Below are 17,500 nucleotides of genomic sequence, written 5' to 3' on the forward strand. Positions count from 1 at the left end.
GACAACAACATCAGCAACAACCTCAGCAAACGTACCGCGTGTTGGTGGTAGCAGCAGCACTTCTGTCTCTCCGTTAAACAGTCCACAACCCTACAACAGCCCCAATCCGTCGGTCAAATCTGGCTTACAGTATCCTTTTCCCAGCCATCCGCCGGTGGCTGACGCTGCAACACCCAGTTCAACTACAACGCCGTCGACGACTGCAACGACGACAGCAACCGTTGCGTCGTCTTCGGTGGAATCAAGCACGGCTGTGTCGAGCAAGTCGAGCAACTCGACCGCAACCATCAACAGCAGCAACAACACCACCAACAACAACAGTACCGCAACAACAACAGCAACAGCTCCGTCGTTGTCAACCCCGTCCGTCAATAGCAGTAGTAAAAGCAACAATGCGTCTAGTGGTAAAGCTAACAGTTCTGTGGCTTCGGCAGTGTTGAGTAGTAATTCGGCTACTGCCGTATCCGCCGCAGTCACCGCATCTTCGACAATACTAGCTACTGCTTTTGCTACAACAGCAACATCGACGATCACTACGACTACCGCCACCAATAACGGTACGACAAGAGCATCCAGCGGCACTACTACTGCCGTTTCTACGTTGTCGTCATCGTCGTCATACTCCACCACCAGCACGCCGTCAACCAGTAAACCAAAGACCAATGTTTTAAATAAAAGTATTAGTTTAGCGGAGAAAACAAGTACAAAACCTAGCGGTAACAACAGTAATAATTTAAATAACAATAATAATAGTGTAACTAGTGGTAGCAGCAGCACCAGTAACGCCGCTGCCGCCAGCAATAGCAGCAGCAGCAGCAGTAGTAGTAATAATGTGAATCACCTACTGTCTTCAGCAACTACTGCTACATCGTCTATAGCGACCACGGCAGCGAGTAGTAGTGCATCGTATAAATCGTCCCCGACCGTAACGACATCATCGTCCTCATCTTCTACTTCATTGTCGTCAACATCATCGATTACGACTTCGTCTACTGCATCCAGCAATCCGGGTACTATTGTGAGGAATAGTAGTACAACGGGATCAGCGACGACGGCCACGACGCCTGGTAGTACTAATGTGGGTACTATGAGAAACGCCAGCAGCACCACCGGTGGCTTATCGTCCGACGGTCACCAACATGGTCAGCATTCGTCATCCAGCAATAATGGCGTTAACAGTGGTATCGATATTGTGCCGAAAGACGAAATTAGTGGCAAAACGAACAGCAGCACCAACAGTAGTAGTACTAGCAGTGGTAGCAGCAAACATCACAAAGATCGTCGGAAACTGTCAACAGCATCGTCTACGTCCTCCTCGTCGAGCTTTGTATCGTCACCCGTAGCACTCGTGCCGCTGACAGAGGAAGCAAGTGAGCGTGAATCGGATGGTTCAAAGCAGACGGCCAGCAGTAGCAGCAGCAGCAGCAGCGGTGGCAAGCATTCGAGTAAATCCAGCAGTAAATCGAATAGCAGTGGTTCGCATCATCATAGCGGAGGGGATCATGGACATCATGGGCATCACCGCAGTGGCGGACATTACAACAGTCATCGACACCATAGTGACAGTGTTAGCAGTAACAGTAGCATTGGCAGCAATGGTGGTAACAGCAACAACGCGGTGAAAGTGAACTCCAATAATGCCGATCGCACTCATTCTGCTACCGCAGCTAGCAATGACAGCAGCTATCGAGACGAGTTTGATCGGTTGAAGCAGGAAGCTGCAGCAACAGCTGCTGCTGCGGCCACAGGCGGTGCTGTAGGTAACAACAGCAACACACCATCCACACCCGCTTCCTCCTCGAAGCGTTCAAAGGACAAGGAACGCGAGGATCGTCACAGCACCAATGACGATGATCATCATCGAGTGAAGAAGGAGGAAGCAGAGCAACAACTTCGCACACCACTGACGGCGCACGATCGCGAGAAGGATGGCAACAGGCAGGTGGGCCAGGAGTCGCAAGATAAGGACTCTGACAAGAACGTCGACCGGCGATCGTCTATCAAGAATAATGCTATCGATTCGGAGCAGCAGGTTAAGGAAGGTGGCAAGCATAACACTGACGATTCGGTAGCCAATCAGCACCACCATCACCACCATCATCATCGCGAAAGAACGTCCGATAAAGACCGACGAGAGCATCGTCCCTCGGGTGGTAACGTTGGTTCACCAACTAGAAGCACATCGAAGCGGCGCCTTAGTTCACAGGAAAGCAACGAATCGATGGTAGAGGATTCCACGGTGGCCACACTTAAGAAGCTTCGTCCATCGAATGCACCGGATGGAACAATGATATCCTCGGTGGCCGCCCTCGCCGGTGTTGGTGGTAATGGGACGAAGCTTAATGACCGACGCGACTCGAGCAAAGAGAGCAGCAGAAAAGAGAGTGGTGGCAAGCATCACCACAAACCGAGTACCAGCAGCAGCAGTCACAACCATCGGTCCGAAAAGCTTTCCGGGTCATCATCATCGAAAGGAGGATCGGTTCCGTCTTCGACAGTCAGTGGCTTCGCCAGCAATACCACTCCAGCTATGGACAAGAGTGCTACTGTGGGTTCTAACGCCAAGTATCAGGAAAATCATTCGGTCGACAGCACCAAGCAACAACAGCAGCAGCAACAACAACAGTACTTGCTGGAGGAACGCCGCAAGGAGATTATGCTGTCGAATGAGGATCAACTCGATCGGAACATGTCGTCGTCTGGTGCTGCGGGAACCGCAACGACTGGTGCTCATCACCATAAGCGCAAGGAACGGTACAACCATCATCATCACGATTCGAAACACAAGTCGAAAAAGAATCGTGACCCATCGCGCGACAAGGAAAATACCCAGACGGTCAACTTTCCGGCCGATAGTTATGGCGATAACCGATCGACCAGCGATGAGGAAGACCAGCAGCGATTGCGCTACAAGAAGGAGCGCAAGGAGTTGCAGGAGTTTGCGAAGCAGCAGCAGCGTATCCACACATCGGCCACTAGTGGCGACGGTTTGGAAGAAAGTGGTGGCGATGGTCGCGCCCGGCTGAACAGCAATATTCCGTCCGTACGCAGCGGCGTAGGTTTGGATCGCAAATCATCACAACCCGTTAGCCGAGCGGAATCATCGGCTGAGGAGGGGCGTGGTGAGAAGATGATGGTGCCGAAGAAGTGCCGCTCGAATAGTAGCCGCAAGGCGAACACGGGCACCGGCTCGGAAACGGACGATTCAGACGAACCGAAAAAGCACTCGATCTTTGACATCCCCGATGATGGACCGAATATCTCCATGTACGACAAGGTGAAGGCTCGCTCGTGCAAGAATATGCAGAAGCAAGAAGAGGAGAAGAAGATCAAGGCAAAGTTCTCGCAGCTCAAGCAATGCCGGGCGAAGCGCGAGGGCAAGAATCGCTCGAAAAGCTGGGGCGAGGAGGATGATTCCGATTCCGATGCTATGCACTCTGACGCAACGAACAGCAGCAAGTACAATCACAAGGAGCATAACAAGAGTGGTGGCATGGTGACGACAACGACAACCGACGAAGATGACGATCACGTACCGAGGAGACCCCGTTCACGTACACGTAAAGGAACCTCGTTGGCTTCAGATTCGGATGATCCCACAACCGCTGCCAATCATCACCATCACCATCACCTCAGCCATCATCATCAGATGCATCCTCAGCATGCACGGCACGATGTGGATGATCCTGATCAGCAGAAGCAGCAACAACACCATCAGCCTCATCGTCATCATCGGGCGTTGTTCAATCGTGATCGATTGAATGATTTATGTGACGACGAGAGCAGTGAGGGTGGAGGAGGTGCAGCAGCACAAGCCTTACATCACCATCGCGAGAAGACGAACAGTCGCCGAAGCTCGCAGGGTGATGACAAGAAGCCGTCCCGTAAGGCATCCCGTTCGATCCGTATCCAATCGGACACGGAAACGGACGATGAGTCGATGATGCGTAACGATCGTTCGAAGAAGAAGCTGCAGCAGCAAATGTCTGGTGGAGCAAGTGCCGTCGAGTTAGGACCATCCACTGGTGGTAGCATGATCTCAGATGCAGAGTTCGATCGCATCAATGACAAAATCGGGCGCATGTTTGCTGGTACCTCTGAACCGCTGGAGCAACACCATCGTTCTGGCGAAGAAATTAAGATTAAAAAGGAAATCAAAAGTGAGGATGAATCGACAGCGACAATGGGTAACGAAGAGGACCGGAAATCGAGCACCTCCATCACCAAAACCACCACATCCATGCTGGCAACGGGTGATGGCGGCAATGTGGTTACAGATGGTAGTGTTGGGCTTTCGGTAACCGAGCGGAAGCCATCATCTTTTGCACTGATTGCGAGTGACATATCGGATGACGATTTGGTCAAAACGATTGTCAAGACTGAGTATCAACCGACGGTGGCGGCGCATCTGGTTGAATCACGAGCGGCCCCAAGCATCAAACGTGAACCATCTAATGCTGAGTTGTATAGCAAATCCGGTTCGTACAAGGAGCGACCTGCAACAATACGGGACTCGCAGCTAGGCCCAGCCAACGAACTGGGCGTGGCGGAGATGCAACTGGCGCCCAAAACAGAGCACTCGGAATCGAAGAAGAAGAACCGACGGAAGCAGAAGCGTAGCAAAGCTTTCGACGGTAGCGGTGGCAGCAGCTATGAACAGCCTGATATAGATTCAATCGGTAATGGACCTATCTCTGGAGTAACACCCATGGCAACTGCAACTGACGGTGGAGTCCAAGCGACAACAACCGGTAATAGTGGAAGCATCAGCAACAACTTTTATGCGATGACATCTTCGATGAACGATCCGAACAACATCAGCAAATCCACCACAATTCCTACGATCACAAACACTATCACAGCCTCCATCATTAGCACTGTTGGATGTTCTGCAGCGGTGGAGGACGCAAAGACAAAACCATCGTCCGAGGAGCATCAGTCTCTGGCGGCTTCCTACAATCGTAAGAAACACAGCAACAAGAAGGAAAAGCGGCGCGATCGCTCGAAGGAAGAGTACGACAAGTCATCCTCTACTAGCAGTCGGTCGAAGAAATCGAAGAACCGCCATAAGGACGGTAACGCTATTGGAGGAAATAGCAGCAACTGCGCCGTTGCGTCTAGCAATAGCAGATTCCTGGATATGGAACTGTTCGGACCAATCTCAGATGAAGAGGAATCGCAGCACTCGTCAGTGGAAACGGAAGCATCGAGCGGTGGTAAGCAGGGCTCGTTGGAACCGGAAGAACAACAGCAGCAAAAGCTCAAGGAAGACGGACTTGTGGTACAGAAGGAGACATCTGGCACCAATAATGACGCTGCCAAGGTACCGCATGGTCGCCCGACCATTGTGACTGCTGCTTCTGCTGAGCTCATCGCAGCTGAAGTAGACGGCACGGCGGCAACAAAGGGAGGATTGGCACCGGCCAAGGTAGCCGTTAGCGGTGGAGGAAATGCAACCGAAGATCAGCAACAACAGCAGCAGCTGTATGGTGGTGTTGGCAGCGTCAAGTTAGAACCATCGGTACCGATCGGTACGAGCGGTGATCTGACGTTGACGGAGAAGGAACGCAACAAGGAAGAATCCCGCAAACGCAAGGAGAGAAAGCGTCGCGAGAAACTGCGCGCTTCCATGATGGCTCTTAAGGAGGACGAGAATAGTGTCGATCTGGACGAGGCTGGGCGCGCGCTCGAAGCGCAGCTAATGAGCGACACCGATCAGAAGGTGGAGGAAGTATCACCGACCTCAACGGTAACGAGTGCGGCTTCAATCCTCAGTGGAAAGCGATCGTCAGTCGATATGATGGACGTGTTCCGGTATACCGATGGCGATGAAAGCATGGAAACCACGGGGATAGCAACGACGAGCGCGACTGCGACGAGCGATAAACGTACCGAATCGACGACATCCTCTGGTGATCACGCCCGAAAGGAGAAGAAAAAGAAGAAGAAACGCGGCAAAGAGGAGAAGCATAAGCATCATCACAGCAGTAACACCAGCACCGTTCTATCGAACATGGCCACCGACAGTTCGTTGGTGACTGGCAGTAGCATCAGTAGCAACGGTAGTGCGTCCGGTGTCGTAACTACGAAAACCTCACTATCCTCGGTTGGATTGGCTACTGGCAGCTTAAGTCACGGTACTAGTAGCGCTAGCGGTGGCAGGCCAAGTGGCAATGGCGGTGCTCATGAGTTCAAGAATAGCCAAGGAAACAGCCAGCCGCAATCACAACCACCAACGATGACACCGGTTACGCCTTCGATCAACAAGCTTTCGCTGGACATCATTTCCGCCCAACAGGAAGACTCGAAGCACAATCTCAGCAAACCGTCGCCCAGTTTGCCGTGTCTGCTGGACGAAAGTCCACCGCCGTCGAACAAACAACAACTGACCGCGCAGACCAACGCAGCGGCGGCTGGCGGTTCGGCAACGACTCCATCGTCCTCCGGTGGATCACCACCTTCACCGATGCCATTAACAGCTGGTGGTAATGGTCGTGAAATGACCTGTTCCACTCCCACCTACGATTACGAGGAGGTTCACATTGGTGGCGAGCACAATCGAAGCGGCAACAGCCTGGAAGGGGATGCTTCGCCTGTTGTGGTAGCGCCATTGTCGAAGCGTAAACCAGACAAAGCTGGCCAGATACCAGGTTTCGGTATAGCGCTGGACGAGCAAATTCACGAGAGCGCGGTCCGGTCGATATCCGGTGAATTCGGAGTGGAAAAGACAGCTGACAAGACGCCAGACCAGCTAGATCAGGCCACGAAAGGTGGCAAAGCCGTCGATCTTCAGCAACAACAAAAGCAGCTGCTGTTGAAGCAAAAGAGCGACGAAGCGGCTAAGACACTCGGTGGTATCGAGGAAAAGTCTCGGGTGGTAATTTCACAGGAAGAGACGGAGGATGCTGTGGCCGCACTACTTGGTGAGAGCTTTGGCACCTCGAACACCCCCGACTTCTCGGACATAATGTACAGTGATCCAGTTGATCCAGTCGAAGAAGCTCAGCTACAAACCGACGAGGAACAGATACCACAAATCCCGGAGGAGGATGATGAGGAAATGAAGAAGGCGATCATGAGCCTGAATGCGGAAGAGCTAGACATCAAGGCGGACACGCCGCAATCGGAGCACGATCTGCAGATCGACACCGATACAGATGATGCGAATGAGGATGAGCATCCGGCCAACCTACTTCGGTTCGACAATCCACCGAAAACGCCAGACGTGGATCTCAGTCAGATTGGAAAGCCGTTGATCGAGAGCACCGCGAGTGGTAGGGGAATTGCAACAACTCCAATCACAAGCTCCTCTTCCTCCTCCTCATCTGTCGGTGCTGGTGGGGCATCATTCAGTTCGTCCATGCGAAAGGATGAAGTGAAGCTGGAAATGCCCAACACACCAGGTAAGAACGTGTCGCTTTCGTCATGCGAATCACCGAAGTCGAGTCCGATAGCCACAATGACGAACACGGCGACCATAGCTAGCACAAGCACTACTACGTCACCATCCGTTAGTCAGAAGATCATTACGCCATCGTCAACAATAACAATCATCAAAGAACAGTTGCGTGCAGGAACGGCTCCAACGGCGACTGTCGCAAGCACCTCCACACCATTGACTATCACCTACCCGCCAGTGTCGGTGAAAGCCACATCTGTTCCACCCACGATCGGCAGTCCTCGATCTACCGGCGTCACCAGTCAGTTGCAGCCAACTGTGGTTGCGATCTCGCCATCGATGGGTCCAACGCATCACCCAGCGTACATTGTACAAACACCACCAACGATCACTATTCCGGAATCACATGCGATCCCGATCTATCATCATTCAGCGGTAGGTGCTTCAACATCGGAGGCGACCACGATGCAGTCGCCTCGTGGTCCCGCCGATATTAGGTTGACATCACCAAAGCTGCAGATGGCACCGCATTCACCATTCGGGAGGACGTCCTCTCCGACGGCAACGTTACGTGCTCAGTCGGTTACGACAGGTGGTAGTCGCCATTCGCCGCAACTTAGTCCTATTCCAACGCCTTCGGGGGCAATGCTTATGCATCCCGGCGGAAGCAGTGGTACCGGGCACGTGGCAATCCACTCAACCATGAACAGCAACGTTCCTACCGTCGGGACACCACCATCGCAAACGATCAGTCAGTCTCCGTTCCATGGCAAACAAGGACAATCGCCAACGACTGCTGGTCAGGTGATTACGCCAGTTGGACAGCAAGCGTACAACCATCATCATTACACTCATCTACATGCCACGGGTGTTGGAACAATTCCTGGTGGAAGTACTGGTACAGGATCGCGATCGCCAGTAATCGGAACAGTAAAGTCAGTAACATCGACGAAGGCTAATGAACCGACGATTAAGCCAGCGCAGTACAGTACGACTACCACGACTGCGACGACCGTGACCACTGGCGCACCGGTACCAATAACTACGCGTATTATTACGGCAACAACCGCCGCCGGAAGCAGCGCTGCAGTGGTGGGCACTAGTCCATCATCTGCAGCAAGTTCGCCGTCGTCCACTGTCGCACATGATTCAATAATCACACCGGCCAAACCGATAGCAATAGCGGCAAGCGTGGTGAAGACGTTACCGTCAGTGGTGACACCAGAAGCAACATCTATCAAGACGACGAATGCGATAGTTGTGACACAACCGAATATCGTGGTAGCAACAGCATCTGCTACGGTTGTCCAGACGCCACAACCGGTTACCACGGCAACGGTGAGCAAATCATTGTCCCAGGCACCTCAGACTAGCAGTGGTTCACCGAACGCATTTGTCACGGCAAAGGTTGCTAATCCAGAGAGCGGCAAGACAGTGAGCACTCCGGCTAGCAACACCATTTCAACGATCATGTCCAATCCGAACCATCAACCAGCAGCTACCTCTCTGCCAGTGATCTCAACTACTAGCGCGACCGCGGTTGCCACGAAACAGTCCGAGAAATCGTCGTTACCAGATAGCGGTACGCAAGACAAAGTACAAGCTGCTGGCAAGGATGCTGCGGAATCGCTGGTTGGCAAATCAGCACTGCGAACTGAGCAGGAATCGGATTCGAAGGAGGACAGTGATTGCTGGTCGTCCAAGGAGATTAACATCGATTCCGTAATCAAGAAGGTGGATGCACTATGTTCTGAAGATGAATCCATTTTGCTTCCGCCGAAGCAGCAACAACAGCAGCGGACATCAAAGAGCGCCAGTGCAATCGATAAGGAAGCTTCTACGATTGAGATGGTTGCCAAAGGGGAAGATCGCACCGATCAGGACGCGAAAGAGGAGCGTGTTAGTGCTGCGAATGCAACAGCACCTCCTCCTCAAGCTCCAGGAGTCACGGAAGACGAAGAAACTGGCGCAGATGATATCGCAGCAGCTAGGGGTGAATCGATGGAGAGGGGAGAACATTCTGGCTCGAGTACAAGCGGACGTGGCAGTACCACTGGACGGCGCGGTGTTGGACGTCGCGGTGGTCGAAAGACCTCTGAAACCAACCATCCTTCCGATAGTTCTTCTTCTCCATCGGCAACTTCTTTGGACACCGGTGTTGCAGCGGGCATCCAAACGCGGACCCGCGGTGGAAAGACAGCGACCGTTAAGCGGGGTCGCGGTGGTAGAGGAGCTGCAAATGCTGCGCGCGGTGGAGGTACAGCTGGTGGTGCAGGAAATGTGCAGCAGCAGGGAGGCATCACAGGATTGCCACCCGCTGCTGGTACCGCTGCACCAGCAGTGGCCGCAGGAACACCAAAGGCAAGCAGGTTTGGCGTAAATGTTGGATCTTCAAACGATATCTACGAATTCCACGATGATTCCGGTGAGGATGTTTCCAACTCGGACAAGCTGCTAGCCGGGGATGGTAATGCTCGGCCACGGCTGATACTGACGATAAAGAATCAGACCGCGGTAACGACAGCGTCGTCCATGCCAGCTGTGTCCAGTACTAGTACTACACCAGCCACAGTTATTGCATCATCAGCCAGCTCTACAAGTAGTACCACAACAAACGTAGTTAGCGCTGCTCCTGTTGTCTCGTCGGTCGTAACAATGAGCGCTACTAGCAATCCCCCTACCAACGTCGAACATACATCGAATGCCATGCAACTGCCCAACACGACCGTAACATCAGCTGGACAGCAGCACCAACAATCGACGGCAGCTTTAGGAAACGAATCCCAAAATGTTGTTGCATCGCCAACTGCTCATTCACAACCTGATCTGGGCAAGGAAGATCTAGTACACCTAGCGAACGTAGCTGGTGGACTTACACCAGCGGCGGCTGCAGCAGCAGCTGCTGCAAGTACGCGTAAATCCCGTCGTTTGCTAGAGAAAGATGGGCGCAGTACGATCGACGACATTATAGAGGACGTTATCCGCAATGGACCGTCGCCGAAGGTGGCAGGTATGATGCAGACCGGAGCCTCACAACAACCAGCAGCTCCGCCATCACAGCAACAACAACCAGCATCCAACGTACCCTTGGCAACGACACAACAGTCACCACAATCGCAGCAACCAACACCTACTGCAATGAATGCCGCTTCTACTGGAACTGGTGGACTATCGCAGCAACCGCAGTTGGTGGTATCTCCAGCTCTCGTATCTCAACCATCGTCATCATCATTGGTTGGAGAACAACAGCAAACGCATCAACAAGGCATCCAAACACCGCGACGCACTACAAGACAGAACGCGACGATATCGTTGACTGGTAGGTTTGCTCAAAGATTGATATTGAAGAAACGAAATCCGTATCTGATTTTTACAAATTTGAATGTTTGTTTTACTTTTTCCAGCTACTGCAGCAGCTGCAGCGATGGACATTCATCGTAAGTCACCTCGTAGTACTCGCAAGGGTAAGGATCGGAAGACTTCGGAAACATCGACGGATAGCAGTGATGAGAAACCACCATCACATTCACAACCTGCATCCGTGGTGGCTCAGTCATCTGCGCAGGCAGGATCGTCAGCAGCGAACGCTACCAGCGTTACCGGCAAGGCAGAAGCGAAGACTGATGAGAAGCAAGCTGGAGGAGGTACACTCTCCGCGACTACACCGGTAACACCAAGCATACCTGTTACCCGGCCCAACGAAACGGCCTCACTGGCCGATAAGTCGAAGGAGAAATCTGTTAAATTGGCCATCGTCGATGAGGCAAAGGCACCAGCCGACATAACGTCACAGCACGGTCCGCAGACATTGATCGATCCTGTCACTGGTGAAATGGCGGTGATGCGGCATAGTAAGGAAGGCCAGTACATACCGATGCCGAGTGTACCTCCGCAGCCATTGAAGAAGGTGATAGCGGCGGCTGCGGCTGCGGCTGCTGAACAGCTAAAATCTTCCTCACCAACACCCTCCTCATCGTCGCCGGTGCTGCTTCCTGGTCCGAACAATAGCAGCAGCAGCGGTTCATCACCTAGCAGCAATCGAGCTTCAACGCCGGGTTCCGTAGGACCGACCATAGTCACTAACAAGACGATTGTCAGTGGGGGCGTTGGTGCAACAACAGGGAGCGGAATGGTAGTGCAGCAACCGGCAGTGGTTAGTACGAAACCTCATCCTCTGAAGGCGCATGTTCTGAACTCTCAACAGGCACTGCAACAGCAACATCCGCAATCACCGTCCCAGATTGTGATTAAACCTGGCCAACAGCATCCGGGAGGAGTCATTACGTCACAGCACCAGCAACAACAGCAACAGCAAACGGCCTACACCAGCAGTGGTCCATTGCATACGGCTCAAGGTGTTGTAACTAGCAAATCGCATATACATTCCGGCACACCGAGTATCTCGATGGCTGGAATGTCGCATAAGCAGACCCAGCCGATCATGTCCTCCACTGGTCTCGCTCAGCATCAGCAACAACAACAACAGCAGCAAATCATCATCCAAAGTGCCATACAAGCGCAAACTCAACCACATCCTCTGGGCATCAGTAAGCAACAACCACAACCAACCATCACTACTGGCAAACACGGCAGTGGCAGCGGCGGTGTGCAGCTACATCCGCATCCGGGTACTGGCAATCTGTTGATCAACATACCCTCCAACATGCATCCGGCAACAACAGTTCAGATGTCCCCACGGCTGCAACCGCAGCATCATCAACTGGTTATAACGAATGCCAAACCACCGTCACAATCCCAACAGCAGCATCCGCAGCAGCAACCTCCATCAGCAGCGGTGCTGCACAAACAAGTGACGGTCACGTCATCTGGAGCTCCTCCACAGCAAATCATCATTCACCGTGGTAGCGGTAAACCGGGTGAATCATCGGCCACACTACACCAACAACTACCGGTTGGTTATGCGACGGTTCTGCAAAGTGGTGGTAAAATCATCCAACAAACAGGCGGTACACCACAACCTGCCATTGGTTCAACCATGGTAGCGCAGCAGGCAACCATCGGCAAACTCGCAACTGGTGGGGGACAGACAATACAGATTCCTACCGGAAGTGCAGGTATTCCGATACATTACCAAGCAGCACCAGCCGGAAGTAGTGGAGGTCCGCAACAGCAGCCTATTTTGCACAAAGGTGCCATTACCACCGTGCAGAACAAGTTGCCACTAGGAAGTCAGCAGCAGCTGCCGCCGCATAAGTTGAGCGATGCTCCAGTGGCTCTGCATATGGTTGGAAGCAAAGGACAGATCATCCATCAAGTACCGGCGATCGGTGGAAAGATTGTACAAATCCAAGCAGCTCCAACGGCTATCCACCAGCAGCAGCAGCACTTAGGACAAACGACAGCCGCAAACCTACCGAACCATCACCATGCGCAAATACAACAGCAGCATATGTTGGTACAGCAAGGTCAACAAGTGCTACCTCCACAACCGGTCGGACTCACGAAGCTTTCAAATCATCACTTGTCCACTCCATCACCACCGGCACCGTCACACCAGCAACACCAGCATCAGCAACCACCCTCTAAGGGTATGTCTCCTCATATTCATCAGGCACCTCAAATACTGACGGGTGCTGTTGCAAGCCCACCGCTCAAACAGCACGCCCATCCGATGCAGGGCCAGCAACCGATCGTAACAGGTAAGAACGTCTTTCACGTTATCCACATCCACATCCAGTTGACTGACCATCGCTTTTGCTACTTCATAAATACAGGTGCCAGCAGTACGCGTGGTGGTGTCGCATTGCCTACGATGAGTCCACAGGGACAAGCGGTCCATCCACCTCAACCGACCATCCAGCGACATATTCTCACACCCCAGGCCACCATCTACGAGGCGACTAACTTGGTAAGTGTATTTTTGTTGCTCCATGTTGTTCTTATCCTCATGTATGATAGCGATTTAGTCGGACCCGACGAATGTCGTCGACCGATCGATGCTTCCACGATTAAACCCCCGACATACTCTACAACCACCTTCTTTCTCTGCCTTGCTTTGGATGCTGCTCTGCTGTTTCCTCTTCTGAAAAATGTAATCCATCATGTATCTGCTCTGTGGTCTGGGTCGTTCAGCGCGGAGATTTGGGAGGTTTCCTAAGTCGCAGCCAGAGCCCTCCACCGGCGCATCAACAAATGTCTCCGATCACACCTGTTCACGTACGAATAATAACAACTTGTTTCTATATATATCCATTTTTTGAACCATTTCGTGTAGTTCCTTTTTTGGTTTTCTTCGTTGCCCTTTTTCTCTCTTCCGTTGTAGTTGTCATATCAAAGATAATTTTCTAATTCTTTCCCCATTTTCAATTATTCCCTTAGGGTCCGGATGGAGGCTTCCGTGGCGGTATGTCGAGAGATTACGTGAAGTATATCTACCGCGGCAGCAACCCGATACCGAGGTATGTTGATGGAACGGTGCAGCAACAAGAACCAAAGTGTACCGATGATCGCTACTACTGTGAAGATGGTTCTATCGACCTTTCCGTTGTATCTCTCAGCAGGTCACCGATGCGAGAGATGTCGGAAATGGAAGACACGGTTGCTGCCAGTCCACCGCTCGAGCTACGCCGTCCAGCCAGCGGCCCTCGCACGACGGCAGTACCACTCAGCCTGCAGAGTCCCGGAGATCGTGTCACAGGTAAGAAGCGAATGATCTCCCCTTTTCTGTAATCGAAGGTGCTAATAGTTGATCTGTTCTCTTTCCCTCTTCACTAGATTCCCCGCAAGGAGCTCAGGTGTATATAGGCAGTGCCAGGATACCACACCCTTATCCGGAATCGCTGAACGCACGATACTACGAACCATCGATTGGTGGACCGAACGGCGGGGGCTCGAGAGCGATCAGCGCCGAACCACCGCCTGCTCATCATCGGCCACATAATCTCTCCACTTCGGCATACGCCACCAGTGGAGGTGTTCCGTACTCGGTCACACCCAGTCCAACACCACCACCGTCTGCATCGCCGGCTTCTACCATGTTGCATATGCAGCGGGAACGTGAACAGCAACAGCAGCACCAAGCAGTTGGAAGCGGAAGCATTGTGCAATCGACAGGACCACCGGGGATGACCTCTTCGGTTGGACCACCGCCGCGCTTGATCGGTGATCGAGTATCGGTAGTGCCCGGAGGAGGAGGTAGCGGCTACTACTATCGTAGCGAGGTCGAGCATGAGCTAATCGACCAACAACAACTGCATCCCGTTGCCCTAGGTCACGGATCATCGGTCGCGGCATCGGGCCCGCTACCAGCTCATACCGCAGGCAGTGCTGGGCTGGTGCAGGTAATAGCACAACCTCCGTCTGTGGGCAGGCCAGGTGGCGGCTTGCAGATGAGCACACCGCCGACGATCGGTACACCTGGGCCACCAGTGCCCGTACAAACGGACTCACTGGAAGCACTGTTGCAGCGCTACCCAGTAATGTGGCAAGGTCTGTTGGCGTTGAAAAACGACCAGGCTGCCGTCCAGATGCACTTTGTGTATGGCAACCCGAACGTAGCCGGCAGCTCGTTGCCGAGCAACAGTGACGGTTCGACACCTCCGTTACGCATCGCACAGCGTATGCGATTAGAACCGGCACAAATTGATGGTGTTGCTAGAAAGATGCAGGTAAGTGTGCACAAATTATGTGTGGTAGCAAATTAATCCGACCGATTACCGTTACTAACAATTCGTTTTCTCCCTCCTTTCTATCGCTCCTAGATGGTCAACGAGCATTGTATGCTGCTAGCGTTGCCATGTGGCCGCGATCGCATGGATGTGCTGCAGCAGCAGAACAATTTGCAGACTGGCTTCATCACCTATCTACAGCAAAAGCAGGCGGCCGGGATTGTCAACATTGCCGCACCCGGTAGCGCCCAGGCCGCGTATGTTGTGCACATTTTCCCGTCCTGTGAATTTGCGAATGAAAATCTCGCCCGAATCGCACCGGATCTAATGCATCGAGTGGCCAACATTCAGTACCTGTTAATTGTCATCGCTACGGTGTAAGAATAAGAGAGCAACTTGAAATGGAAGACGAATATCTATGGCAAACCACAATATGATTTGAAAGATGTTTATTGTCGACATAATTTTTTAAACTTTTCTTAGTTACTCGATAGCCGGCTATTTCCAGTTTCAAAAATATACGACAGAACCGAGTCAAAAGTGCAAACAGAAATATATATCAAACAGCAAAAATGGCCCTTCCCGTGACGATAATGCATTCAATGATGATTGGTTTTAAGAAGCTATGGTGGTTGTCGGTCCCCTTTACCTAGCTCTTGTGTTTAACTGAATGATATGCTTCGTAACTAAAATACGATGATGAAAATGATCTCCTTAGAAGAAAAAGAAGGAGGAAGAGAAAAGTAATTGAGAGATCTCCTTATTATATCTGCGCTTGTGTGGAGTCAATTGCAAGACCGATCGCAATACAATAGATGCATACGTATGAGGAATCATAATCTCAAGCAATCGAAAGCGCCTCTGTAGGCTTACTGCTGCTAGATTGGAACTTCTACTACTAACGAATGAAGTATATAACTAGACAGAATTTGAGAAGCAACCGTAACACAAGTCCCTCGCAAAAGATGATTGTAGCAGAGGCAAAGCATTAGACGAAAAAGATGAAAATGAAGAAGAACACGGCAAACCCAATATCTCTATCAAAGAGCAACAGGCTATAGGACGACACAATCGAAGACTCGAGGGTAGTAGACGACGATGCACTGCTGTTATTATTGAAAAGAAAGTAACGGAAAAACAAAATCTAGAATATCCCCGAAATTTAGCAGCGATACGAATTGACGCTGAATAACAACGGCATGAAGAGGATTAATAAAATGCAAAAAGTGCTGTAAAAATGTGTTGTAGGACAACCGTGCAAGGAAGGGCTAGAATCTAGTGCTAAGATTCGCTCACAAGGGAGAAGAGCGTATCGTTGTGTATCGTTAGATGTTGGATGTAAAAATAGACGAGTTGTGTGAGCGGCAGATAGTAACAATCCTGTTGAAGACTGTCTGGCGAGCTAAAAGGGGTCGTAAAGGGTATGGGCATACAGCCACAGAATAGCCCACCACGTTGAAAGTACTAGTAATATAATAAAGCATACATACATACATACATATATAAATATGCATATATTTATGTATGTATTTATACATATATATGCGAATAAGGAATGCAAGAACAGCCCGATAAACACACAAACATGTTCATTAATATACATTAGATACATGGTTATTAAACGTGATTAGGCAGGTGGTATCGCATCGCGGTGGATAGTGTATATGTAAAGATTGTAGGCCGCGTTAGAAATGTGCGGAAAGCGCGCACGCGGTACTGTGAGTTGATATGAAATGAAAGGCAAAACGATTCGTAATCGTAATGGGGGTAAACATTGGCTAATGCTTAGCGATAACAATATGTTATAGGCGTAAGGAAAAGGAAGCAGTAAACCGTTACAGACAAAGAATAAGTAGAAGCAGCTAAACCCACACACCCTGTCTGCAACGCCCACTCTAAACGATTGGTTTGAACTATTAGAAACCACTGGAATAAGGATTATCCGGTGTGTTGTGTACCTACACGCTTGTGCAGTAACTGTTCGATTATACTGAAGCACACGGTACAGCGCTTATCTATATCTTACTATTATTATTATATTATTATATTATTATTATCATTATTAATATTATTATTTTCTTTTCCTTTCTGTCGTTATCATTTTCCCCTTGTTTTCGAATAAGTTTAGGCTAGTTTCGTATGGTATGATAGTGTAAATATACATTCTTTAAAGCGAAGGAGATAAATAAAATCCAAACACACAAAATAAACTAATCCTCCCCTCACATCATAACCGTTTACTGTATGCTGCTGCTGCTGCTACTGCTGGTGGTGCTTATGATGCGTGTAGTGCGAGTCAAACACGGAACATCATGTACACGCACCACTGAAAGAAAGCTGTTGAAAGCGGATTATGTTTCATACGAACAGCGGGGGTGGCGTTTTCTTTTTAATTAAATGAAAAATCCTTAAACAACATACACCATGGCTGCTGGCCAACCTAAAGAGAGAGAAACAGAGAGTACACTCACTT

General features: G+C 50.9%; 1 protein-coding gene across 4 annotated transcripts in view; it reads left to right on the forward strand.

Moving 5' to 3' along the window:
- Positions 1-17,500, forward strand: part of LOC125959891 (protein split ends) — a 67,820-nt gene that overhangs the window by 49,120 nt on the left and 1,200 nt on the right. For 3 of the 4 annotated variants that reach the window (XM_049692880.1, XM_049692883.1, XM_049692881.1), the window contains 7 exons: positions 1-10,718; positions 10,804-13,059; positions 13,135-13,268; positions 13,739-13,818; positions 13,918-14,057; positions 14,135-15,027; positions 15,121-17,500. The exon at positions 1-10,718 is cut by the window's left edge and continues 2,698 nt beyond it; the exon at positions 15,121-17,500 is cut by the window's right edge and continues 1,200 nt beyond it. In XM_049692880.1, coding sequence (XP_049548837.1) covers positions 1-10,718; positions 10,804-13,059; positions 13,135-13,268; positions 13,739-13,818; positions 13,918-14,057; positions 14,135-15,027; positions 15,121-15,408 — 14,509 coding nt within the window. In that variant the 3' untranslated portion in view covers positions 15,409-17,500. The remainder of the gene's footprint in view (positions 10,719-10,803; positions 13,060-13,134; positions 13,269-13,738; positions 13,819-13,917; positions 14,058-14,134; positions 15,028-15,120) is intronic. The other variant, XM_049692882.1, reaches the window with a different exon arrangement.

The sequence above is a fragment of the Anopheles darlingi genome, chromosome 2, assembly GCF_943734745.1.
Source record: "Anopheles darlingi chromosome 2, idAnoDarlMG_H_01, whole genome shotgun sequence".
Lineage (NCBI taxonomy): Eukaryota > Metazoa > Arthropoda > Insecta > Diptera > Culicidae > Anopheles > Anopheles darlingi.